The sequence below is a fragment of the Canis lupus genome, chromosome 14, assembly GCF_048164855.1.
Source record: "Canis lupus baileyi chromosome 14, mCanLup2.hap1, whole genome shotgun sequence".
Lineage (NCBI taxonomy): Eukaryota > Metazoa > Chordata > Mammalia > Carnivora > Canidae > Canis > Canis lupus.
In genome coordinates, this window is record NC_132851.1 from 44551503 (window position 1) to 44575001 (window position 23499).

General features: G+C 38.6%; 1 protein-coding gene across 22 annotated transcripts in view; it reads right to left on the bottom strand.

Moving 5' to 3' along the window:
- Nucleotides 1-23499, bottom strand: part of GABRA2 (gamma-aminobutyric acid type A receptor subunit alpha2) — a 163626-nt gene that overhangs the window by 94853 nt on the left and 45274 nt on the right. For 21 of the 22 annotated variants that reach the window (XR_012007073.1, XR_012007072.1, XR_012007071.1 and 18 more), the window contains one exon: nucleotides 16870-16937. The exons of the other annotated variant lie outside the window; for it this stretch is intronic. Coding sequence is in view for 14 of the 21 variants with exons in the window: in XM_072774929.1 (XP_072631030.1) it covers nucleotides 16870-16937 (68 nt within the window). In the remaining 7 variants the exon portion in view is untranslated. The remainder of the gene's footprint in view (nucleotides 1-16869; nucleotides 16938-23499) is intronic. 22 annotated transcript variants of the gene reach the window in all.

A 23499-nucleotide genomic window follows, 5' to 3' on the forward strand; every position in this document is an offset into this window, starting at 1 on the left:
TTTCATTTTAGCCATTATGATCAATGATTACTGATACTGCTACCATCTGAATCTCCTATAGAGTAGTGAAATTTAACAGTTTCATGTATTTATTAAGACCTTTAGTTTTCTCTTTCATGAAGCATCTATTCATTTCATGTACTCAGTTTCCTTTTAGGTTGTATTTTCTTATTGAGTCATAGAAACTACTCACATTTTCTACATATAAATATTTTATTAAATATGTTACCCAGTAAAAATTATAATAAAGATTATAAAGCTATGCGAATATCATAAACATATCCCTGTACATTTCATCTAAGATGTAAAAGTTCTGTCTTTGACATTTAGGTCCTGGAATTATTATTTATCACATGAGATAAAGATTCAACGTTGTTTTTTTGTTTGTTTGTTTCTAAATGGAAACACAACTTTCTAGTACCATTTTTTTTTATAAATTTTTATTTATTTATGATAGTCACACACAGAGAGAGAGAGAGAGGCAGAGACACAGGCAGAGGGAGAAGCAGGCTCCATGCACCGGGAGCCCGACGTGGGATTCGATCCCGGGTCTCCAGGATCGCGCCCTGGGCCAAAGGCAGGCGCCAAACCGCTGCACCACCCAGGGATCCCAACCATTTTATCAACTGGTCCATCTTTCCCCCACAGATCTATAATGGCATTATTTTTCTTATGTATATAGTGTCCACATAGGTACGGACAGGTTTATGAGATTGCTCTTCTTTTCTATTGTTTATCTATCCCTGCATTAATTCCAAAGTCTTGATTACACCACCTATATAATAAGTATAATTAATAGTATTTTCATTATTATTCATTCAAAGACAATTTTTAATTCCCATTATGACTTTTCTTTTTCTTTATGTAGGAGATACATGTGAAGTGAGACAATGAGAGACACTGTGAAGTGTTTTTGTATTTCCAGATGTGTTGCTTTATTTTTGTCACTGATGTTTAATTTTGCTGCATTTTTTAAAGATTTTTTATTTATTTATTCATAGAGACACAGAGAGAATGAGAGGCAGAGACACAGGCAGAGGTAGAAGCAGGCTCCATGCAGAGAGCCCGACGTGGGACTCGATCCAGGGTCTCCAGGATCATGCCCTGGGCTGCAGGCGGCACTAAACCGCTGCGCCACCGGGGCTGCCCTAATTTTGCTGCATTTTAATAAGAGACTATGTTCCGGGATGTTTGGGTGACTCAGCGGTTGAGCATCTGCCTTCAGCTCAGGATGTGATCCTGGAGACCCAGGATCAAGTCCCACATCAGGCTCCCTGCATGGAGCCTGCTTCTCCCTCTGTCTGTCTGTCTATCTCTCTCTCTGTATCTCTCATGAATAAATAAAGTCTTTAAAAAAATAAGAGACTATGTTCTGAGGATACAATTTCCAATTTATTAAAAACATCCTAGGAGATAATGGTAACTTGGTCCATTTACATTTAATGTGATTGTTAATATATCGGACATGTCCCCAGGCTATATTATTTTTATCAATGACAGTTAAAATTGCGAGGATAGGAGGGATCACTTACATACGTATTTCATGACTGATAAAAATAAAGAAAAAACTCTACAAAATTACAGCGTATGAACCACAAACACACACACACACACACACACACACACAGTAGCAGGAAAGAAAAATGCCAAACTAAGAAAAAAGAAAATTTAAGAAGCATTTATAGATAAACAGTGTCAAATAGTGCTGAAAGATCTTGAGCATAGTTTAGAAAAGAGTTCAGAAGGCAGAGTGCAATGAGCAGAGAAATGAACGGAGGATACAAATGGAGGAAGTTAAAGTACTCTCTCTCCAGAGTTTGTAAATGCCATTAGGGGACATCAGAGTTTAACCAGTAAAACCTGGAGACTAACTAATATCATTTAGCAAATGCCATGTAAAAAAAACACCTAAAATGAAGTAGCTTCTAATAGCAACAATTTATTATTCCCTTAGAAGACCCGAGACTGGGGGTCAGCTGATCACATCGGGGCTCTGTTGACCTCAACTGTTCTTGCTTGTGCACCTGTGGGTTAGCTGGCCATGGGCTGATCGAGGCTGCCATTATCTAGGACCACCTGGACGACTCAGCTCTGCTCCATGTGCCTCTTATTTTCCTCCAGGAACCACAAGGCTATCTTGGGCTTATCTTTCCCATGACAATGGTAGAAGTACAAAAGAACAAACCCTAATATCATTTCAAGTCATCACTTGTGTGATGTCTGTTAACGTCCCATTGGCCAAAGCAAGTCACGCGGTTGAATTTAGCGATAAGTGTTACAGCCAGTCATCCAACTCTCAGTGGAAGGGCATTATAAAGTCAAGTGGAAAAAGATGTGGATATAAAAAGGGGTAATGAATGGGGGCCATGACTGTAACCTATCATACTAGCCCGTCCCTTGTGAGAGAAAATTAAAGATTTTTGTGAATGAATAGTTTGAGAACATCTGAAACTTCATCATGTGATTCTAATGAAAGTTACATGAGTCTAGTATCAGGGAGGCAGGTTGGCTTTAAGTCAGTAATTGTAACTGTAATCAACTGCATTGTACCTTAATGAAGAGACAGACTGAGCACTAACAGGATATTCCACTTAGAGCAGTGGTTCACAAAATGGGGTATGTACATCCTTTTAGATGTAAGAAGAAAATATAGAATCTTTAAGTAAAATTCTTATCTAAATATAAGAAGTAAGTGAAGCTTTGCTAATATAAATAATGATATTGGCACTCTCACTGTGCCCATAAGTTGATGCTGGCCATACATGGAACCCATTCTATGGGAAGAGAAGGCAGAACAGGAATGGTCAAGTGATGTCTCATTCATTTGCTTTCAGGTATTGTGATTTGGATCAGGTGAATGTACAAGTTATAGTATCCAGTTTTGATTAACTAACTCTAATAAAAATAGACAGTTTCAATAGATCATCACAGGTTGAAGAAAACACTAATAATTACACACGCACAAGTGAACAAGAACAACAGAGAATATCAGTTCTATGCCTAACAGGAGCTCTCCATTAGCCACATGAAGAATGATGAACTAATCAATTCTAAAAAGAAATCTGAAAGCAAATTTATAATTATCAATGAAGCTATTTAAAATACGGGTTTCCAACCACTGTTTCTTAAGGATGACATTCATCCTCAGCACATATTGTACCTTGAAATACTGGTTACTGTGGCATAAAGCCATTGCAAAGAGCAAGTTGTTTTAAAAACTAAACATTTAGGAGGAGAAGCATCTAGAATTGGTGGATGCATTTTTAAAAATTAGTACGATGGTTCAGTAACAAATGGCCAATGATTCAGTTCTTAAATTTGAATTTATATATCTTTTTCATTTATAACTTATCAAAAGAAGTATTAAACTATAAATTTAGAATCAGATCTTTTATTGCTATTAAAGTACTTAAAAATATTGAAAAAGAATAAAGTACATTTTAAACAGATTAACTGCTAAAAATTATTATGAATAGCAGCAATCTTAAGTGAGAGCAAAAATATCTATTTAATTAATAATTATTTCTGAAATAATATGCATTTTAACACTATATCATTCCAATTTCAGCATTAGTGCTTATCTTATATGTAAACATATTAATAAAAAGTATACAGATATACAAATACGTAAGTAAATACAGTTGATTCACTAGTTTTTGTGATTTTGTTTTCTAGATTAAAATGTTAGGGTAAGGAGACTTTTCAATCAAATAATATTTGTTGCATACCCACTAAGAATAACAGGATTTCCAAATTATTTGCATTTGATCTCCTTAAATGTATATACAATGCGCATTCTCAGTATTTGAAAAGAATTTTCTTGAAAGATTTCTTGAAATAAGCCTCAGGCTTGCCATGAGTGTGTACTAACAGAGTAAGTGCCTGATGTGTGCATTCCAAGAAATTTCCAGAAATAACAAAACAGTGCAACTGCTTTATACAAACTTATATTGGTTTGACCCATGAATTGAGATTCTAAAAGAAATAAATAACAAGAAGATCAGCTACAAAAATCCCTCGGGAAATATACAAACAACAAAGAAGCCAATTTAGAAAGAAACCAAGAAATTCACGAAGCTGGATCCGCATGCAGCTATCCCATGGTCTATGCTCAAGAGCCGTGAATCTGACTGCCGGGTGAGACTGAAAAGTTGAAGAATCCACACACTTCAAGATCTGAAAAATTCTTTACAGGAAATTTCATCCAAGTTCTCTTTTTTATAGATGGAGTTATAGATAAATGGAGTCAGTTTCCTGTTTCCAAGCTTTTGGGGGCAGAACCCAAGGCAAGGATAGAATTTCCAGGCCAGTGTTTTAAATGCCAATAAATAGTCTTCCCAGGATTTGTAATGCAAACAAGGAAATCACTCTTTATCGCACAGTTCATTGTGTAAAGAGGACTTCAGGAACATGTGAACTTAGTGAAGGCAAAGTATTTTGGGGGGCCTGACTACATTAATTATAAGTCAATGCATGTAGCCAATTTCGGAAATATTCTATGTACTCACTGAAACACTACCAAATGGCAGGACTGCGCTTGGGGTGATTTCTCATTCACTCTGATTTACTGAGCATATTTTAAAGTACCAAAATGTGTTTCCCTTCACCCTTTTTTGTTCATCAAGGCTAGCGTCCTCTGAGTACATTTCAAGGAGTGTATTTCTTCTTTAACAAAGAAAAATGTGATTTATGAAGCAGGTATGTAGCTATTAAGGAAACACCACCCTTGGAATATGCAAGAATGGTTAAGCTCACACACTTCCAGCTGGTACTCAAAGGGGTGTGAACAACACGTAGCCCAATATTAGCATTGCAGAACTCCAGAAAGACTGGAGAAGCTTAAGAACAGAGCAGCCCAGTGACAATCAACCCAGTTAATACAAGATCATAAAACCCTATTATGTCAAGAAGCTCACATAGAGTCTCAGGATACCACAGCTACTGCACGCTCTGCTCTGACCATTGCGTGGGAAGATGTCTGGGCTTCCTCTTTGCAACTAGGGGCCGGGCAAGTTCCAGGAACAAATTAGATACTGATACTACAGATTCAGAACCTGATGGTAGATTATTAAAATATATCTAACCAAAATATCCAAAATGATGAATAGTCACACCAGCTCATTGCAATTCACTTTAATAAAAATTTTATTTCAACTCCGTAATAACCTTATTAAATATGCAAAATATCCTCATTTCACAGGTGGAAGATACTTCAGAAACCACACCCATTTAAAAAGAGAGAGAGAATTCAATTGTGCTTCCTAACACAGTGCCCTTTTTGTTACATTATGCTTAAACACATTAAAAATAATCTTTGGAGGCAGGATGTCAGAGTGAAATCTCCATCTTTTATGGACCAATAAATAGATATTAGTCATGGATTATGGAAGGTTACAGAAAAGACTTTAGTTGCAGAGCTGAGAATGGAGTTTTAGAATCTCTGTCAAAGCCTACTTTCCACATTGAAAACTGACTTAAATGTAAGATCAAAAGAGAACAAAAATAATAAGCAATATAAAATTGGGCTCTGAGGTCAGGTTGATTAGGGTGCTTGACCTTGAGCAGGTTATTTAATCTCACTACTTCAGTTGACCGATCTAGAAAAATGGTGATAGTAATAAAACCTACTTTTTCTTATAAGGATGAAGTGAGGTGATATGTGTAAAGTTCTTAGAAACAGTTCGGATGTCAAGGAAGGTATCCCGATACAAATCGCCTTCAAAATATATTTCTCCCCCCATCCCCCATACTCAACAAAAGGGCAGCCTGACAAGTGAGGGACACCCAGCAGCAAGAGGGAACCAAATAAAGTGCCAGGGGCATGGGCTGAGCCACAGAACGTCCATTAAAGAGGAAGCCACTTGGGTTGCTGGTGTTTGGGGCAACAAAGAGGTCACTGAGAAGAAGGCACCAACCCACTCCATGAGACAGCCTGAATTTGCCAGCTCTACAAATGGCATTAATTGCCAAGAGAGAACCAACAGAATAAGCTAAGTAAAAAGAGATGTTCCTCCATTTTTGTCATCTCCTTCCCCTTGCCTCCACTCCAGCAGACCCAGAAAGGGGAGAGGAAGAGTGGACCATAGCCTTGTGCCCACTGCACATCCCATAGCTGTGAACATCAGTGAGAAGAGGAGAGAATTCCTAACCAGCCTAGAAGGCTGATGTTGAAATTGGCCACCACCAGACTCCTTGATATTTGGAAGTGAACAGAAAGTGACAGGATCCCCTCAGGATGCTTGTCACAACGTGGGGAAAGGAGCTCCAAAAATGAAGTGTCGATGAATTGGGTCGGTTGAACTTCTGAAGCCACTGGGTTGGAGTCCAGACGCTTTCTTAGAGTCCAAGCGCCAGCATGAGCTCTCCGTCCCCTTCCTCCTCCAGCCTGGTGTCTGGCAGTCCCCACCCTTGCCCTCCACTCTGCCTGGAGCAATACTGACACTGCAGGGCCTCTGACCTGTCGTGTCCCAACTAACTACCCAAACTCCCTGCTCTCTGCTACAGTGGCTCTTCCCTACCAGTCCCTATGTTGGCCAACCTTTACTCCACGCTAACAAGGACTACGATCACCTTCTTCGATGCTGTAAAACACCAGCATCTAACAAACTATGGCCGGAACAGAGGAAACAAACAATAATTAGCCCAGGAACGAATGAACGAGAGGCATCATCAGAAATGAAATGTACCTGTGAACATGGGTGAGAAAAGGAGAGAATTTCTAACCAGCCTAGAAGACTGATGTTGAAGTTGGCCTGCACCAGACTCCTTGATATTTGGAAGTGAACAGAAAGCGACAGGATCTACTCAGGATGCTTGTCATGACGTGGGGAACACGTAACAAGGATTCTGGGCAACAGCTCTAATTCCATAAGGAGAAAGGCATCAGCAGAGGCAGATGCTAGAAAAGTCCTCAGGTGTCTTATACAGCGAAAAGTCACCTGCATGCAATGCCCTAACCCTTATATCTAACAGGTTTGTCAAGTGTGTATGTTTGCATGTGTGTGTCCCTGTAACTGTATTAAGCGAACCCCCCGGTAGTCTTTTATTTTGTACAGTAGTTACGTTCAAAAGACTGTTGACACAGATCAAAAAAACCATGCATGCCAGCACCAATCCTCCGGGAAAAGAGATCCGCTGTGTTTTAAAGTGTCATTTGGGGGTGGTTTGGGGGCTTTCCTTTTTGGGCAATGGGCTATCATGTCTTCGTGATCTGGATGTGAGTTCTCCTCTAGCCTCATCTTCCCCCTCGCCCCCAGATCCCAGAAAGCCTTCTAGGCTCGAGTCACACTATATTTTTGCATTTTACTAAATTCAACTAGGCCTTCCAATTTGTGCTAAAGCACTCCCCTCGTCTGTCCTCTCCAGTTTATCTTCTTTTCCTAGAAACCCTGTCAGATATAGATATCCTATACCCACATACCCTCTGCTACACAGTCGCCCAGAAATACCTCAATAACAGCATGATCCCACTGTTCCAAAGTTGATAACTCTTCTCCGCTGTTTCCCCACATCACTGTGAACAACTTGAGGACAAGCGCTGGTTATACTTAGGGATTTCGGCTCCCACACTGTGACAGACACAGAGCACGTTCTTAGTAAATCTTGCTGAAATGAACAAACACAACTCACGCCTTGTAGTAGCTCAGACAGCAGTGAAGACCACGGACATGGAAAGGTGTCCATCAGCCACTAGGTAAAGGCCTCAGAGCGTGAGGACGCCACGTGGAAGAGCACAGGGACAAGAAGGACTGACCCTACTTGGAGCGGCCTACAAAGACTCCAGACAAGATGAAATCCGAGCCTGGCCTCGCATAAATGAAAGATCTCCAGTTGGCAGAGGAGGAGCGGAACAGAACGAGGAAAGGGAGAGACATCTCCGCAGAGTTGTTGAAGATAATGGCATGTTCGAGAAACAGTGAGATGTTCAATGCAATCTTTTTTTTTCAATGCAATCTTTAAAAAATAAAAGCCTCGCTGATAGTTTCAATGCCTTACAGCTACTGCCCTCTGTCTCGCCCCCTCTCCTCAACCATGCTGCTTAAAAAATGTTGCCTCCGCGATTTCTCCATTTCCTCACCTCCCACATGCTCAACCCACTGCAATCTGGTTGCTTTCACCACGATCAGCAAATACCTCCGTGTTCTTAATCTAATGACACATTTGCATCCTCTTCTCGGCTCTTCCATAACATACGACACCGCTGTTCTCTCCCTACCCTTGCAGTGCTCTCTTGCATTGGATTTCAACTTTACTCTCTCGGTGTTGTAGGAAACCGCTGGGAAAATCCTCACCGTGGGATCTGAGACCTTCTGTGTCTGCCAGCAATCTACATGTAATGGTAACCCCTGGAAAATGCACGGGAGTAGCACCAGGAGATGACAGCCATTATTCTGGTCTAAGGCAAACAAATTCTGTGTGACTCCCCAGTAGACAGATTCCACCCTGGAAACCTCTGCAACCTCTGCAATTTTAATTTAATTGAATGTTTAAGATTTTATTTATTTATTCATGAGAGACACACAGAGAGAGGCAGAGACACAGGCAGAGGGAGAAGCAGGCTCCATGCAGGGAGCCTGACGTGGGACTCGATCCCAGGACCCCTGAGCTGAAGGCAGATACTCAAGGACTGAGCCACTCAGGTGTCCTGCAATTTTATTTTTTATTTTTTTTAAATTTTTATTTATTTATGATAGTCACACAGAGAGAGAGCAAGAGAGAGAGAGGGGCAGAGACAAAGGCAGAGGGAGAAGCAGGCTCCATGCAGGGAGCCTGACGTGGGACTCGATCCCAGGACCCCTGAGCTGAAGGCAGATACTCAAGGACTGAGCCACTCAGGTGTCCTGCAATTAAAAAAAAAAAATCACTTCATGTTCAGAAATCATAGCTGTTTATTATTTAGTTTATTTTTTTATTTTTTTTTTAAGATTTTATTTATCCATTCATGAGACAGAGAGAGAGAGAGAGAGGCAGAGACACAGGCAGAGGGAGAAGCAGGCTCCATGCAGGGAGCCCGACATGGGACTCGATCCTGGGTCTCCAGGATCAGGACCCGGGCCGAAGGAGGCACTAAACCAGGCACTAAACCACTGAGCCAACCGGGCTGCCCTATTATTTAGTTTATAAAAAGGAATGGGGGAGGGTGGAGGAATGCCCCTCTCCCTAGGAAGTCAAGGGAGCTGTCCCCTGATGTATGTGGTTCCTGCAACCCTCCCTCTTGCAGGAAGGTAGGATGGAGTCAAACTAGTCCCCACTGCCTTTATTTGCCCTCTTTCCCAAAACTGATCCCTCCCCCATCCCCCGCTCCCTAGGTTAGGTTTTACCCTGGGCAAAACCCAGGGACTCTTCCCATTACTAGATGAACACTATCACCTTCAGTATACAGGACCCTACCTTGACCGCCATAAGTCACCCCAATATCTGACTACTGCACATCCCTGCCTCTGACAAGGAATAAAAGGCAGCGGTTTCTAACTTCTGTTGCTAAGGACCAAAACACAGCCGGTTTCAGGGAAGGGGATGCCCCCCTTCATGTTGAAAGACCTCCACGGCCTCTTCCCCTAAAATCTGTTTTATTCTCTTATATTCTCAAGTTTCTGTGAAAGTACAATGACCTTTTCCCTGGAAATCCCTTTCCTGCACAATGTTATGCTTGCTCACGGCTTCCACTACCGTCAGATGGCTCCCCAAACCGTCTGCACCCTAGCCTTTCTCCCAAGCTCTGGACGGATGCCCACACCTTGACATCTCCAATTAAATCTCTCCAGAGACCCCAACTCAGTGTATCCGAAACAGAAGTACTCACCCCCCGAACACCAGAACAATAGCAAAGTGATCTTTTCCTCCTGCGCATCATATCCCAGGGAACGGTGCCATCCCCCCAATCTCTGAAGCTTTCATCCTGCGCTTCCTTCAACCCCTCCATCCAACAGATCACCGAGTCGGACTACTTCTATCATGTGGTGATCTTTCAAAACTTTTCCAGTTTTCCATCTTTCGTACCACTACCTTGGCCCAACCCACAGTCATTCTTGTGTGGAATAAAACAGCTTTCAAAATATTTTTTTTTCCTTTCCCCATCCTCTAATACAAATTATTGGCTGCAGAAAATCTGACTCCATCACATGCTTTCTATATGTACCCAACCCCACCTACCCTAAAATGGCTTTTTTTGCTGCCTCCAGTATAAAGTCAAACACCTTGAAACCTTAAAAAGTCTGTTAAAACCCAGACTGGCATACCCTACAACTAGCAATTATGATCCCACAGATTGTACAGAAACCCAGGAGACAATCCAATCAAGTGTCTACGAATCACATTTTAAGAAACATTATTAAAGACCCTAAGAGGGTACTGAAAAATATCAACTGACTAGCTGAATGCCCTCAACGTCTAATTTCTACCCTTCCAAAATATCAATAACCTTCCAGTAATCAGCCTCTTCGTGCCAACCTCGAGGTGAGTAAATGTGACTAGTCTCCCAGTGGCATACACAGTATTTGCCATGTTTATAACAGGTTTCCTTACGTAGCTACATTTACAAACGACAACTTCTGAGAAGGGTGAACGCCGAAGTCCAGGGCCAATTTTTGACCAAATGTCGAGATCTAGTGACTCTCTAAACCTCCCTATGGTGTTAACCACCAAAATACGTAATATTTATTTCAACAGCGTCTGGTGAGTGTAAGAGACAATGCACTCTGTTTTCAAAGGGACAGAAAAGTATTAACTAAAGGGATTTATTTATTTATTTATTTATTTATTTATTTATTTATTTACTTATTTATTTATTTTAACTAAAGGGATTTAAATGATCAATAAACCAAGGTTACAACTTACCCGACTGCCTGCTTCCTAATAAATAGCCTACGGGGGAAACTCAGCCTCAGAAATCTTGAGGTGACTTCAGAGTTTGCACCGCTCAATTTCCAACACTAACACTTAGCACTGCAAGAAATTACCATTTGGACTGAGGTTCTTAGTTTAGGTTTTAGTGCAGTAATTGGTAGCTACACCACTTATGCCTGAGGAATATGCACACACAGTGAAAATGTTTACTAATATGGGAAAAGACCTATATAGAAACTAAGGAGAAAAGAAAAAACAAAACAACAGAGGAGTGAGTTATAATTTGCTAAAATGCACATGCCTACCACAAACTTTGTCAACTGTCAGCTACCAGTACATTCCCAACTTTAATTACCTTCTTACTCATGAATTTTTTAAATGGTGAAATAAAAGATTTTTAAACTTAATTGCAGACACTGTAATTAGAATCTTTAATTATAATTTAGATCTGCAACTTTCTTTGGACAATTACACTAGTTAATGATTCTGAAATAGCAATGTGTGTGTGTGTGTGTGTGTGCGCACGCGTGTGTTCTTTTGGTTCTTAATTCTTTTTGCTATGCTGCTTTTTCCTCTCAGGCTAATGTCACAACAAATCTACATCACTGACCTGAACAAAACGTAGAGGTTTGGATCTCTGCACACTGCATAGAAATAAGCGTGTCAGCTAAGCTATTAAAAGTGAAATTAAATTTATTCTTCACTTTTTTCTCATTACCAAGCTGCTTCTATAAGACATGAGTTATGTATCTTCATGACCACTTGTACATGTGAGTAATAATAATGTGTCTTCCTTCTATATATAATAAATTTCTTCTTCTTTAGAGTGTCACATAGAAGTTTCATTTCTTGGCCATCTATGCTGACATAAATTTAAATGTCTCCTTATTATTTACCTTGCTTTCCAGCAAAAGTAATATTAATATTGCAAATTATTCCATTTGGTCATCATGAAGACCAAATAATCTCTTTTTGTAAAATGTATATATGTGTTTGAGTTCCAACTTTCCTAATAGTTTACAATATGAGTAAGTGTGTGTGTTACATGTGATTAGAGGTTACTCAACTTTAATATTCTCCAGCTTCATCTTTCTTCTTTAGATTTGGACAAATACCAAACAATACCCAACAAATGATGAAACTATCTTTTGTTTCTCACTCAAAATCTTTCCCATATCACACATTATAAACTATACCAATCATTAGTATATTGCCTCTCCGCTCCAAATGCCGGCTCCTTTCCCCTTTCTTTGTGAGATAGCAGGGTGTGTGTGTGTGTGTTCCTTGCCTGTTCGTGACGCTTCACCCCAGAAGTAGATGCTGCCTTCTACATTTGCTAGTTTTGTATTACTTAGAGTCTTCTTTTACCCTGTTTTATTATTAAAGCACCTTGTTCTAGTTAATCATTCATTTCATCACAGTTTTCCTGTTTGAACTACTGTTATAGATCCTTTCCTCTGATGGGACTCTGATGACACAGTATGTGACTCTTTGGTGGTCTTGCAATTCATCAGACTTCCTCGAAGCCAACCACTGGTAAGACTGAGTAAACAAGGTGAATAAAGATGGAAATAATGTAGAAAATCTGCCACGACCAAGAGTTCTATAGGACCACGTAAGGCTGGGTAATTCAAGGAGAATGTATCATTAGGAAAAAGGCCTAGGGCCTTCAAGGGTCTCAAGAGCCTACAAGATGTTAAATATGTATTCCATTTTAGGGAATGTCTCTGTATACGAGCGCACATGCACATTCACACACACACACTCCAAAACAGAAAAGGAAAACTAACAAATGAAAGTAAGTGATTTTTTTGTTTAAATGTTTCCAACTACATAATTCCACTCAACCGAATTTAACCTGTGATTTGGATTGTGAGTGCATTTTAATGTTGAATATAATGTGTGGTAGTGTCCCTCCAGATCTGAAGCATATCTGGAAGCCTGTTAATTTTTTTTTTTTTTATTTCTTGAGCCAGACTCACAGAAGAGAGCAAAATTTTTAAATTCAATTTAGATGAAGGATTTTTAATTTGTTCTGTTGCTAATGACCACATACCTATCAACAGCTACCAGCTTTTTACTTTCATTTTTTGTGCATCTGCTTGTTAAAATGTACTCTACTTTTAAGAATGACAGCAGTGAACAGAACCACAGACCCATAACCACTAGAAGCATGATTGCCTGATAATGACCGCTTCACTCACACATGGTCCTGTCCCAGTTCCGGGGCATGTTGTCCTTAACCTTCGAGTCTTCAACATCACATGTCAGCATTCCCTGTGTGGCTTTCAACTTGACATCAGTGAATTCCTTATGCTGACTGCTAAGCTTTAATTCTTGCATTAGAATTATAGTGCTTTTCCTATTTTTTTCTTACTTGATTTTTCCCAGAATTTAGGATTTGTAAAAGCATGTACATTTCCCAACAAACACCTGCAAGGAATTTCTAGATGGGAAACACTAAATGTACGATCAGTTTCTTTTCTTTTTTTTCTTTTTACTCTAAACTTCAGCTTTACTAAGGTATAATTGACAAATAAAATTATAAGCTCTCTCAAGTGTACACAGTAGTGACTGGTTTATATACATTGTGAAAGCGTTCCCCCATCTAGTTAATTAACACATCAATCAATTTATATTTATCTTTCTGTGTGTGTGTGAAAACATTTAAGCTCTGCTCTCTTAGCAAATTTCAACTATACAATAGTGTTATTAAATACAGTCGCCATGTTTTACATTAGAGCCTCAGACCTTTTTCATCATCTTGTAGCTGAAAATCTGTACTCTTTTACCAATCTCTCCCTATTTCCCCACCCCTAACCCCTGCCAACTACTTATCTCCTCTCGGTTTCTGAGTTTGACTTTAAAAAAATTTATTCTGCATGTAAGTGAGATCATGCAGTATTTGTCTTCCTCTGCTTGGCTTATTTCACTTAGCATAATACCTTCAAGGTCCATCCATATTGCTGCAAATTCAGGTTTTTGTTTTTTTTCCATGGCCAAAAGTACTCACATATATGATATATGAATCATATATGACTTAAATATGTGTGTGTGTGTGTGTGTGTATATATATATATATATACACACACACATATATATATTTATATATATATAAAATGTTTCTATATCTTGGCTCCTGTGAATAATGCTGCAACGAACATGGGAGTGCAGAAATCTCTCTGAAATCCTGCTTTCATTTCCTTGTAATATATACTCAGAAATGGAATTAATGTATCATAGAATAGTTCCCTTTTTAACTTTTGAGAAACCTCCTTGCAGTTTTCCATAGTGGCTACACCAATTACATTTTCACCAACAGTGTATAAGGATTCCTTTCCTCCACATCATAAATACTTATCTCCTATCTTTATAATGACAGCCATACTAACAGGTGTAAGGTCATATCTCATGGTAACACTGATTTGAATTTTCCTGATGATTAGTAATGTTGAGTACTTGTCATGTATCTGTTGGCCATTTGTACCTCTTTGTAAAAACTTCTGTTCAGTTTGTCTTCCTTTTCTAAATTGGATTGTTTGTTTTTACTATTGAGTTGTGTCAGTTCTTTATTTACTTTGGCTATTAACCCCTTATCAGATATATGATTTGCAAATATTTTCTCCCATTGTGTAGGTTGCCTTTCCATTTTGCTGATGGTTTCTTTTGCTGTGAAAAAGCTTTCCAGTTTGATGTGGTCCCATTTCTTCAATTTTACTTTTTTTTTTTTTTCATTTATTTATGATAGTCACACAGAGAGAGAGAGGCAGAGACATAGGCAGAGGGAGAAGCAGGCTCCATGCACCGGGAACCTGACGTGGGATTTGATCCCGGGTCTCCAGGATCACGCCCTGGGCCAAAGGCAGGTGCTAAATCGCTGCGCCACCCAGGGATCCCCAATTTTACTTTTGATGTCAGATCCAAAAACCCCTTACTAAAGACTGATGTCAAATGTCTTCTCTTCCATGGAATATTTTCTTCTAGTGGTTTTATGGTTTCAATTGTTCTGTTCAAGTCTTTTATCCATTTTGAGTTGAAGCTATCTGCTTTCTAAGTGTGTGCTAGTAATCTGACCGTATGGTCAGAACAAAGAGGAGGAGGATTAGTCTAATCCATTGCCACCACTGGAAAAAAGTCACCTTATACATTTTGCCTAAATTATATGAATGAGTTTATCCAAAACCTCCAGAAAATAATCATTTCGTGTGTCTAAAAGAAGTATATGTTTTTCTATTTTTGATTTTTAGGTAGGATAATTCCCTTGGCAAAAACAATAAAAAACAAAAACCATTAAAAGTAACTGGAGCATTAATATACACAGCACAAAATATACAACACTGAAAACTTTGATATCTGGAGTTCTATATTATTTGCCTTTCTGTTTTGGCTGGTAGTAAGACACCAACGGTAACCATAAAAGAGCATCTTTTATTACATCTTGCTGGTTTTTCAGTGTCAGATGAAGTTCTGACTCTCCTTGATTCCACGTAGAGGAATTCCACCTCTACGTAGAGGAATTCCACCTCTACGTAGAGGTTAGGTGCTCATTCTCACTGTGACTTTCTAGTATTTGGAAGCATCTACTGAGACAAAGTGCACAGATACATTGTCTTTACAGACAACCAATAATGTTTGGAATACATATTCTTGCTAAATATGTCTTTCATGTCTTAAAGTTTCCATACACTTAAAATTGACCTATGGAAAGAGGCAGATTAATCTCTTCCATCACAGTAGAAGATACTACAAGGGAGGGGGAGGGATTATGTTGAAAGTAGGACTTTTTTTTCTGTTGCTGTGGAATTGTGGTTAAGGCCTGGAGTTAAGAGGGGAAAAAAAGCACTTAAATCTTCACATTAGAATTTGAAAGAACTTCAAAGACCTGCCAGTGTTTGGGTATCAACCATGTCCCCAAAATGAGAGGTCATTACCCCTGTGCCACTTTATATTCTCAGCCATCCAAATCAATTTAAGAAAAGGACTATGAATTCAGAGAAGTGACTGCGATGGAAGACAAAGCAAAATTTTTAAATAATAGACGTGGCATATCTGTTTCCTAAAGAAAAGGCAGAGAGGTCCCAATAAATTGGCTAATGTTTACTGATGTCTGCATTAAAGGAAAACTTCGTTTTTGTGTGTTTATCCTGGTGAAAAACTGCCAAACTTGGTGTCCTGACCCTTGGGTTGTCGGAGAGAGGCAAGAAGTGAGGGAAAGGTGACATGATGGAGGATGACCAGGCAAAGGAAGGATAAAGGCATTTCCTCTAATTCTCATTTCCTGGGTCATAAGGAAGGTGAATGTAAAGTATTTCAACAAAAATGTCTATAACTGAGCACTACAGTAAGCAGTAGAGATGGAAGACGGACTACTAAAATTTTGATGCTTAATCAATAATTATCTATGATGTTGCTAGCCTGCTAACTTTCTAACCCAGCAGACCAATTTCCCTCTTACCTATCTCATTTTAAAGAAAAATAAATACCAATTTCATTGAACCTGAGAATGTCAAGTTCTCATTTTCTTTAGATCGATTTACATATGCCTACTAAGTATGTAGCTTGTAGGTACAGTGTGTGTTTAGAAAATGTGAGATGGACCCACCTCACTTAATGCCAATGGAAGATCTGCATTTCTAGCCCTGATCTTAAGTATATTCTGTTAAGAAGCGACCGTCTGATAAACTTTACAGATTTTACTTATCAAAGTCCAAGCAGGTCCTTGAATCCTAGAAAATGATTCTCAGTAAAATAACTATTTGTATTTAACTAATTTTTTACCACACTGTAGCTAGGTAGACAAACTCTGTAAGGAATGTAAAATGTAAAGGGTTAATATAAACACTCAAGCAGGAATAGCATTCCACTGAAACAAACAAATATCCTTAACTTTCCAAATATTTGGATGGACTCGACATGAGACAGACGCATAATTCTGTAATACTAAAAATACTGGTTTATTCTAACCTCCCCCCATATAATGGGAACACAATGTGAAGAAAAAATACTGTTTAATGAAAAACTCACCATATCTGTGTCTGAGACAGGGCCAAAACTGGTCACGTAGATGTTAGTGAAGACTTCAGTAATACTGTCTGATATGAGAAAAAGAGATTAAATATAGATAATATATAACGAGAGCCACTGAAAGAGACGGTATCAAGTACATGGAATGACTAGAAAGCTGTGCGTTATTTAGGAATATTGCTTTTTACTTTCTTTTCAACCTTTACAAACAAAAATTTCTGTATTACTCAATTATTTCATAGGTTCTCACAATCCTAAATGCTAAATGCCTAGAAGTATTATGACATTCTTACTTGGAAACTACACTTGATTTAGACATATTCTGTTTTAAACATATTTCTGAGAATTAATAGTTTCTCAAAATCTGTCTTAACTGAACCAGTTTATAAAAAATTTACTACCAGTACTAAAAATAAAGTGTGGTTAGTAGGGTTACTATTTGATATAGTCCTAAATTTGATTTTTAACTAAATATTTCAGATGGTATTTCATGACGGTAGAGGTTTTGTTTGTAGATTGTCAATAAGTACATCTTCTCAATAGAGCATAGAAATGAATTGTTAATTACTATAAATACGATCACTCAGTGACAAAAAAATAAAAGCAGTTAACTGACATCAATCACAATGGATTACTTCCAAACTTGCCTTTAAAGGTATTTACGAATGTATGAAACATTAAGCTCGACTTGAATTAGGTTCAAAGTTATATAACTTACTAACTGTAACACAATTAACTAGATGGCTCTTTTAACCAGGTGATTTGGATCTTTGATTTTTAAAAAAGCCAAATGGTGACAGTGGAAAGGCTCAAAGAAAAGACTAAAAAAGAAAAATTCTTCCAATGTACTTATAGGAAAAAACAATAATACATCCTTTTTTTTCCCCCCCTCTGGTTGAGTGCTGCCTTATTGATTGATTGATTGATTGGTTTGTTTGTTTATTTATTTATTTATTTATATTGGAGTTCAATTTGCCAACATGTAGCATATCACCCCCAGTGCTCATCCTGTCAAGTGCCCCCCTCAGTGAATAATACATCCTTAATTTCTATCATCACAAACTGAATGTCTCATCCTCTGTCCAATTTGTAATCCCACAGAAACAATATCACAAAATATTTTTAATATTATACTGGACACTGATTCACAATCATGAAGGAGAGAGTAATTAAACTAATTCTGGAATATTGTATCCACTAAGGCCAAAATAAAAAGCAACAAGGATTTTGAAACATCACAGCAGACTTTGAAGGCTGATGCTTCACATGACTTGAAATATAACAATCTGCATGATAGACCTAGAGGTAGATTCTGTTACCATCCCAATACATATGCACACAGATGCACACAGAGACACGTAAGGAAAAGCGCCCAACGACCCTCACTTGGTAGAGCAAATAGAGCCAGGCTTCAGAACCCAGGCAATGTGGCTCCTAAGCTCTCAGGGTAAACCACAGTCAATAATACTACACTTGAACCTAAAAGTGTTTTCTCATTAGCCACATATTTCTATTCACCATAATACTCTGCACCAAAAACATAGTGTTCCAAATAAATGTATTTATTCAACTTTATTATTTTATATTCTATTTTCTTTCAAAAATCTTTTTTCATTAAATTTTACCATAACATTCATTTGGGACAATAAATATATTCATAAAGCTAATTCTCAGCTGCCAGCTGCCCTGAAGACCTGCACAGGGTCAGCTTCGTGGGCATGCAGCTTGTGTGGTGTCACACAGCCCTGTGCTCAGACGAGCCCCGTGCGTGGTTTGGTGTTCTGCTTTTGCTCTCTTGAAATTCTTAATTATCTTTTGAATAAAGGGCCCTGCATTTTCATCTTGGACTAGGCCTCACACATCATGCAGCTGGTCCTGGACGTGAATGATATGTGCTATTAGAAAGGAATTATGAAAATGGGACTCGAGTTGGTTTGCTTTTTCCTCTTACTCATTCCAAATCAATACTGTCACACCTATTCCATAAACAATCCAATAAAACTTTAAGTCACTACAGATATTGATTTTAAATGTTCCAGGAAAGGAAAATGTAAACATTGAGGGAGGGAGTCTTCAGCCAAAGAGAGGCAGATAAAATTATTCTCTGTAGTCTGGAGTAGCAAAACTAGAGAAGAAAGATGACAAAATGTGTGAATATATTCATGCTAAGGACATGAAGAATATCCACTTTATGACGAATGGCAAGTAAAGGGTAAGGGAGAGTGTTCCCAGTACCTCGTGGCTACAGGGAAGTGGCAGCTAAGAATCCAAAGAGAAACGTAAGATTACCCTCAAAGCTCTAGGCAGCAAGAGCAACACCTAAAGACACAGAACACAGATATGCAAAATTACCTTAAGTAAATGATTTCATGGTTTATCGACTTCATAAGCACAGTGAGAGAGCTGTATGCACTGCAAGGAATATTCTCCAGCTAAGCAAGTTCAATAAAAGGAAGGTCAGCAAGGCAAACACTGACCATGAATACCCAATAGCTGTAAGACTGAGAAAGGGACTCCTGGTTGTTGCAATAGAGTTGCCAACAATCAACATGAATTGGTAAAATAGTTTTGTGTGATGACAAATATTTGACACATCTATTCAAAACATTATCTTTTATTATGATTTGGCTTTCCATAAGAGAAGAGAAGGGAAAGGAAAGGAAGCAGAAGAAGTAAGATTTTATGAATATCGGTTATTTGGGGATCTTGCGACACTAATTTGTCAAAAATCCATAATAGCTTCTGGTCAACTTTTATTTTCCAGTATGCGTTTAGCGCAAGGCCGAATTGTGTTGCTAACTAATGCCTGTTATAATATTCTGATGGACAGATGTCCATCACAGAGTAAATAAATGGACTGACCACATTCTGGTGGCCCTTCAGTCTCTTCTTCGCTTTAAGTACCACGAGTTACCTTCTCGAGTTCCGATCACATTGAGTGGACCCACCTTGCACGGCCCGGACTCAGAGCCTTCACCTTGGCTACTGTTTCTCTCCCTTCCCTTGAGGTGATCGCTTACCTGCCTTTAAGTCTCTATTTAAATGTCCTCTCTCCAGGTCAGAGGTTCACTACACCCCTTGTATAATGAAGTTGGCTTCCTTCATTTCCTCCCCGACACTTCATTTTTGCATAAACTCTTTAAAATTTGCCATTATTTTCATGCCTTAATGTGTTTTCACTCATTTGGGGGTTTTGTTTGGTGCATCTCCCCAACCAGGATTCAGATGCATGAAAAGACGACGACTATGTCACCTCTGTCCACTGTCCTATCGCTAGTCCTCAGCACAATGACTGCCACATATTACATGTTTTGTGTTTGGATTGACAAATAATTTCTAATTACAGTTCATGTCGAATATATTACCTTTTCCCCCAAATATTTCACCAACATTACAAATGGCCATGAATGGCTGAATGGGGACCATCACTGGTGAAGTTAGAGCCCAAACTGTCCATTGACAGAAGGAGGCTGAAAGCCTATGGAACAGGATACTAGTGAAGAAACTTAAACCAAGCAAATGGAAAGAATGTATTTAGAGAAAGCCCTATTTCAGTGGAAACCAAAATTTAACTTTTGAGCAAACAGTAAGTGGCTTTTAACAGAAATGTATACCATGAGTTACCTCAAAATAATTGTTCATAAGCTAAATTCTTAGTTTTAGAAATGCCAACAGCATAATATGCAAAAGAGGATCTTCCATACAGATTTTCCAAAGGCAAAATACCCCGAGGTTAATAAGAAGTACTTGAGGAGAAATAAGGACTGCATGTGGTAAACATAAAAGGTGTGATCCTTAGGAGCAATCATCCAATTCCAGATTTGAAAGGCAGCTATCATAGAAGAGAGAGAAAGGGGACTAACCTTTTCACAGTTACAGAGGGGGTTTCTAATGGTTTCTAATGTATCCTATTATTTTCCTTCTTTTAAAACTGACCTTAATTTTGGCAAACATGAAGATTTGATGAAGCCGGCCATGAAATAAATCCTACTATTCTCTGTACTCTTCTGAATAGGTGTACTTGATAGAAAGAAAAATAATAAATGGCCCTGAAAGATCTCCAAAATGAATGAAAAAATAACTTCAAGAAGGGCTCACATTAACTGATAAAAAATGTTTCTTCATTGGATAATCAGTCAGTATTTAACAAAATTAAATTGTCATGTAAATTTTAGTCAACATACAGTGCAGTACCAGTTTCTGGAGTAGAATTCAGCGGTTCATCGCTTACATACAACACCCGGTGCTCATCATCACAAGTGCTCTCCTGTATAAATAAACTGGTACCCAGCTAACCCACCCCCTCCACCCACATCCCCCATCCACCCTCAATTTGTTCTCTATCATTAAAAGTCTCTTGTGATTTGTTTCCCTCTCTCCTTCCCCCCCCTTTTTCCATGTGTCCTTCTGTTTTGCTTCTTCAATTCCACATATGAGGGAAATCATACGTTATCCATCTTTCTCTGATTGACTTCTTTTAGCATAATACATTCTAGTGCCATCCGTGTCACTGCAAATACCAAGATTTCATTCTCTGTGATGACTAATATTCATTATATATATACATATATCATATATATGATATATTTGATATATTATATATATGTGTGTGTGTGTGTGTGTGTGTGTATATATATATATATATATATATATATATTATATATATACCAAACTTACTTCCAAAAATCCTTTGCAAATAGTTCAGTAGGAAGATAAGTAGGAAGACTGGGGTATCAGGTTCCTTGCATCAAAGGTATCAAGGGTATCTCTTGCATCAAAAGAGACCTGATGTGCCACAACGTTGAGAATATGACCTCTCTCTCCATGGCAGCAGGGCACTGACTGAAGGACTCTGGGAGAATCTTACCTGCAAGGCTACTGTACTAGAAATGTTGTTATATTCATAACAGTGAGCAGCCTGAATCAGAGGAGACTGAAGACAATCTATCCAATTTGGAAGATGTTACAATCATCAAAGCAAAAGGGAAAACATGATATTGAGGAAAGGAAAGTGTAGAAATCAAGGGAATAAAGTTCGAGTTTTTTTTAAAGTAGTATTATTAGAAGATGCTGAAATAGGCCCTTTTTATTTGACTGGTATAAACTATCTGTAGAGCCTGGAAATGAACAGTTGCAGTAGAACAAGCGCATAAAACAACAAAAAACGTAAAACATGCAAGAGGACCAACCTTAGAAATCATTATACCTCAACGGGGTACATCAACCATTCTATTTTTTTTAAAGATTTTATTTATTTTTAGAGCAAAAGAGTGCCTGTGCAAGGAGGAAAATGGGAGAGGGACAGAGAGGGAGGGAGAGCATCTCAAGCCGACTCTGTGCTGAGAGCAGAGCCCGACCTCACCATCCTGAGATCACAACCTGAGCCAAAACCAAGACTTGAACATTTAACCAACTGAGCCACCCAGGTGCTCCCTAAATTTTTATCAAATCCTATTTTGAAGTGCAACTGTTTCACATTTCTCCCTGGCTTTGTATGTTCATTGACTTGCCATGTTTACTGTTTGCTGCTTAATATCTACTAATAGGGTAGACACGAGCCACATGTGGCTATTTGAATTTAATTTCAATTAGTTAAAATAAAATACCTGGTTCCTCCTATATACCAGCCATATTTTATCCACCTGTCACTATTGCTACCGCAATGGATAGCCAAGATGAACATTCCCATCATCACAGAGAGTTCTGGTCTACATTCACCCTCTAGAAGTTAAGCTCCATGAAGACAGGGACTTTTGCTCAGAAAAGTAAAAACCCCGCACAGAAAAATCTCTGACAACATTGATAATTTTTTGTCAAGTCAACGAATGAATGATCACTCTTAGTTCAGAGTCAGTTTCGATAGACATAGCCTCTGCTCTCATAATGCTGTAGCCTGGTGAAGAGAGATACTACGCAAAATCAAATAAATACCCACTTACTGACAGGATAATATGCTCTGAGAACGTGTAAGAAAAGACTCCCTCTCCTGGAAACACTTTCTTCACTTGATTTCTGCAGCAACCCAATCTCTTGATTTTATTCCAGCCTTACTGGTTGCCTTACTCCTGTGCCAACATCTTGTTAATATTGGATCGTCCCAACGTTCAGTTCTTGGTCTTCTTTATTTATACTTCTTGATGATTTATTCCATGTAGTCAAGGACTTCTGAAATTCTATTTTAAGTCAGAGCTGTCTTCTAAAGTCTAGACTCCTAGATGTAACCGTCCAGCTGACATTTCCACATGGCTACCTGACAAGTTTCTCAAACTTATCATATGCCAAACAAAAATGATTTTTTTTCTCTCCAAAACCCATCACACTAATGACATTCCCTGTGGTATCTGACTGTTGTTCCAATGCTCTGGGCCACAGATCTTGGTTTCATTCACAAATTCTCTGTCTGCAACAGGAAGTCTGGCTGGCTCTCCAACCAGATATCTATAATCCAACAACTTCTCACCTCTTCTACGTTACTACTGTGAAAGCTACCATCATCTCTATAGTAACAGTGCTTCCGCTCATCCACCCAAATAGTTTATTTTTTTTAATAATACCTTTCCTGAGATATAATTCACATCATATAAAACATACTCTTTTTAAAGTGTACAATTCAGTGGTTTTTAGGATAGA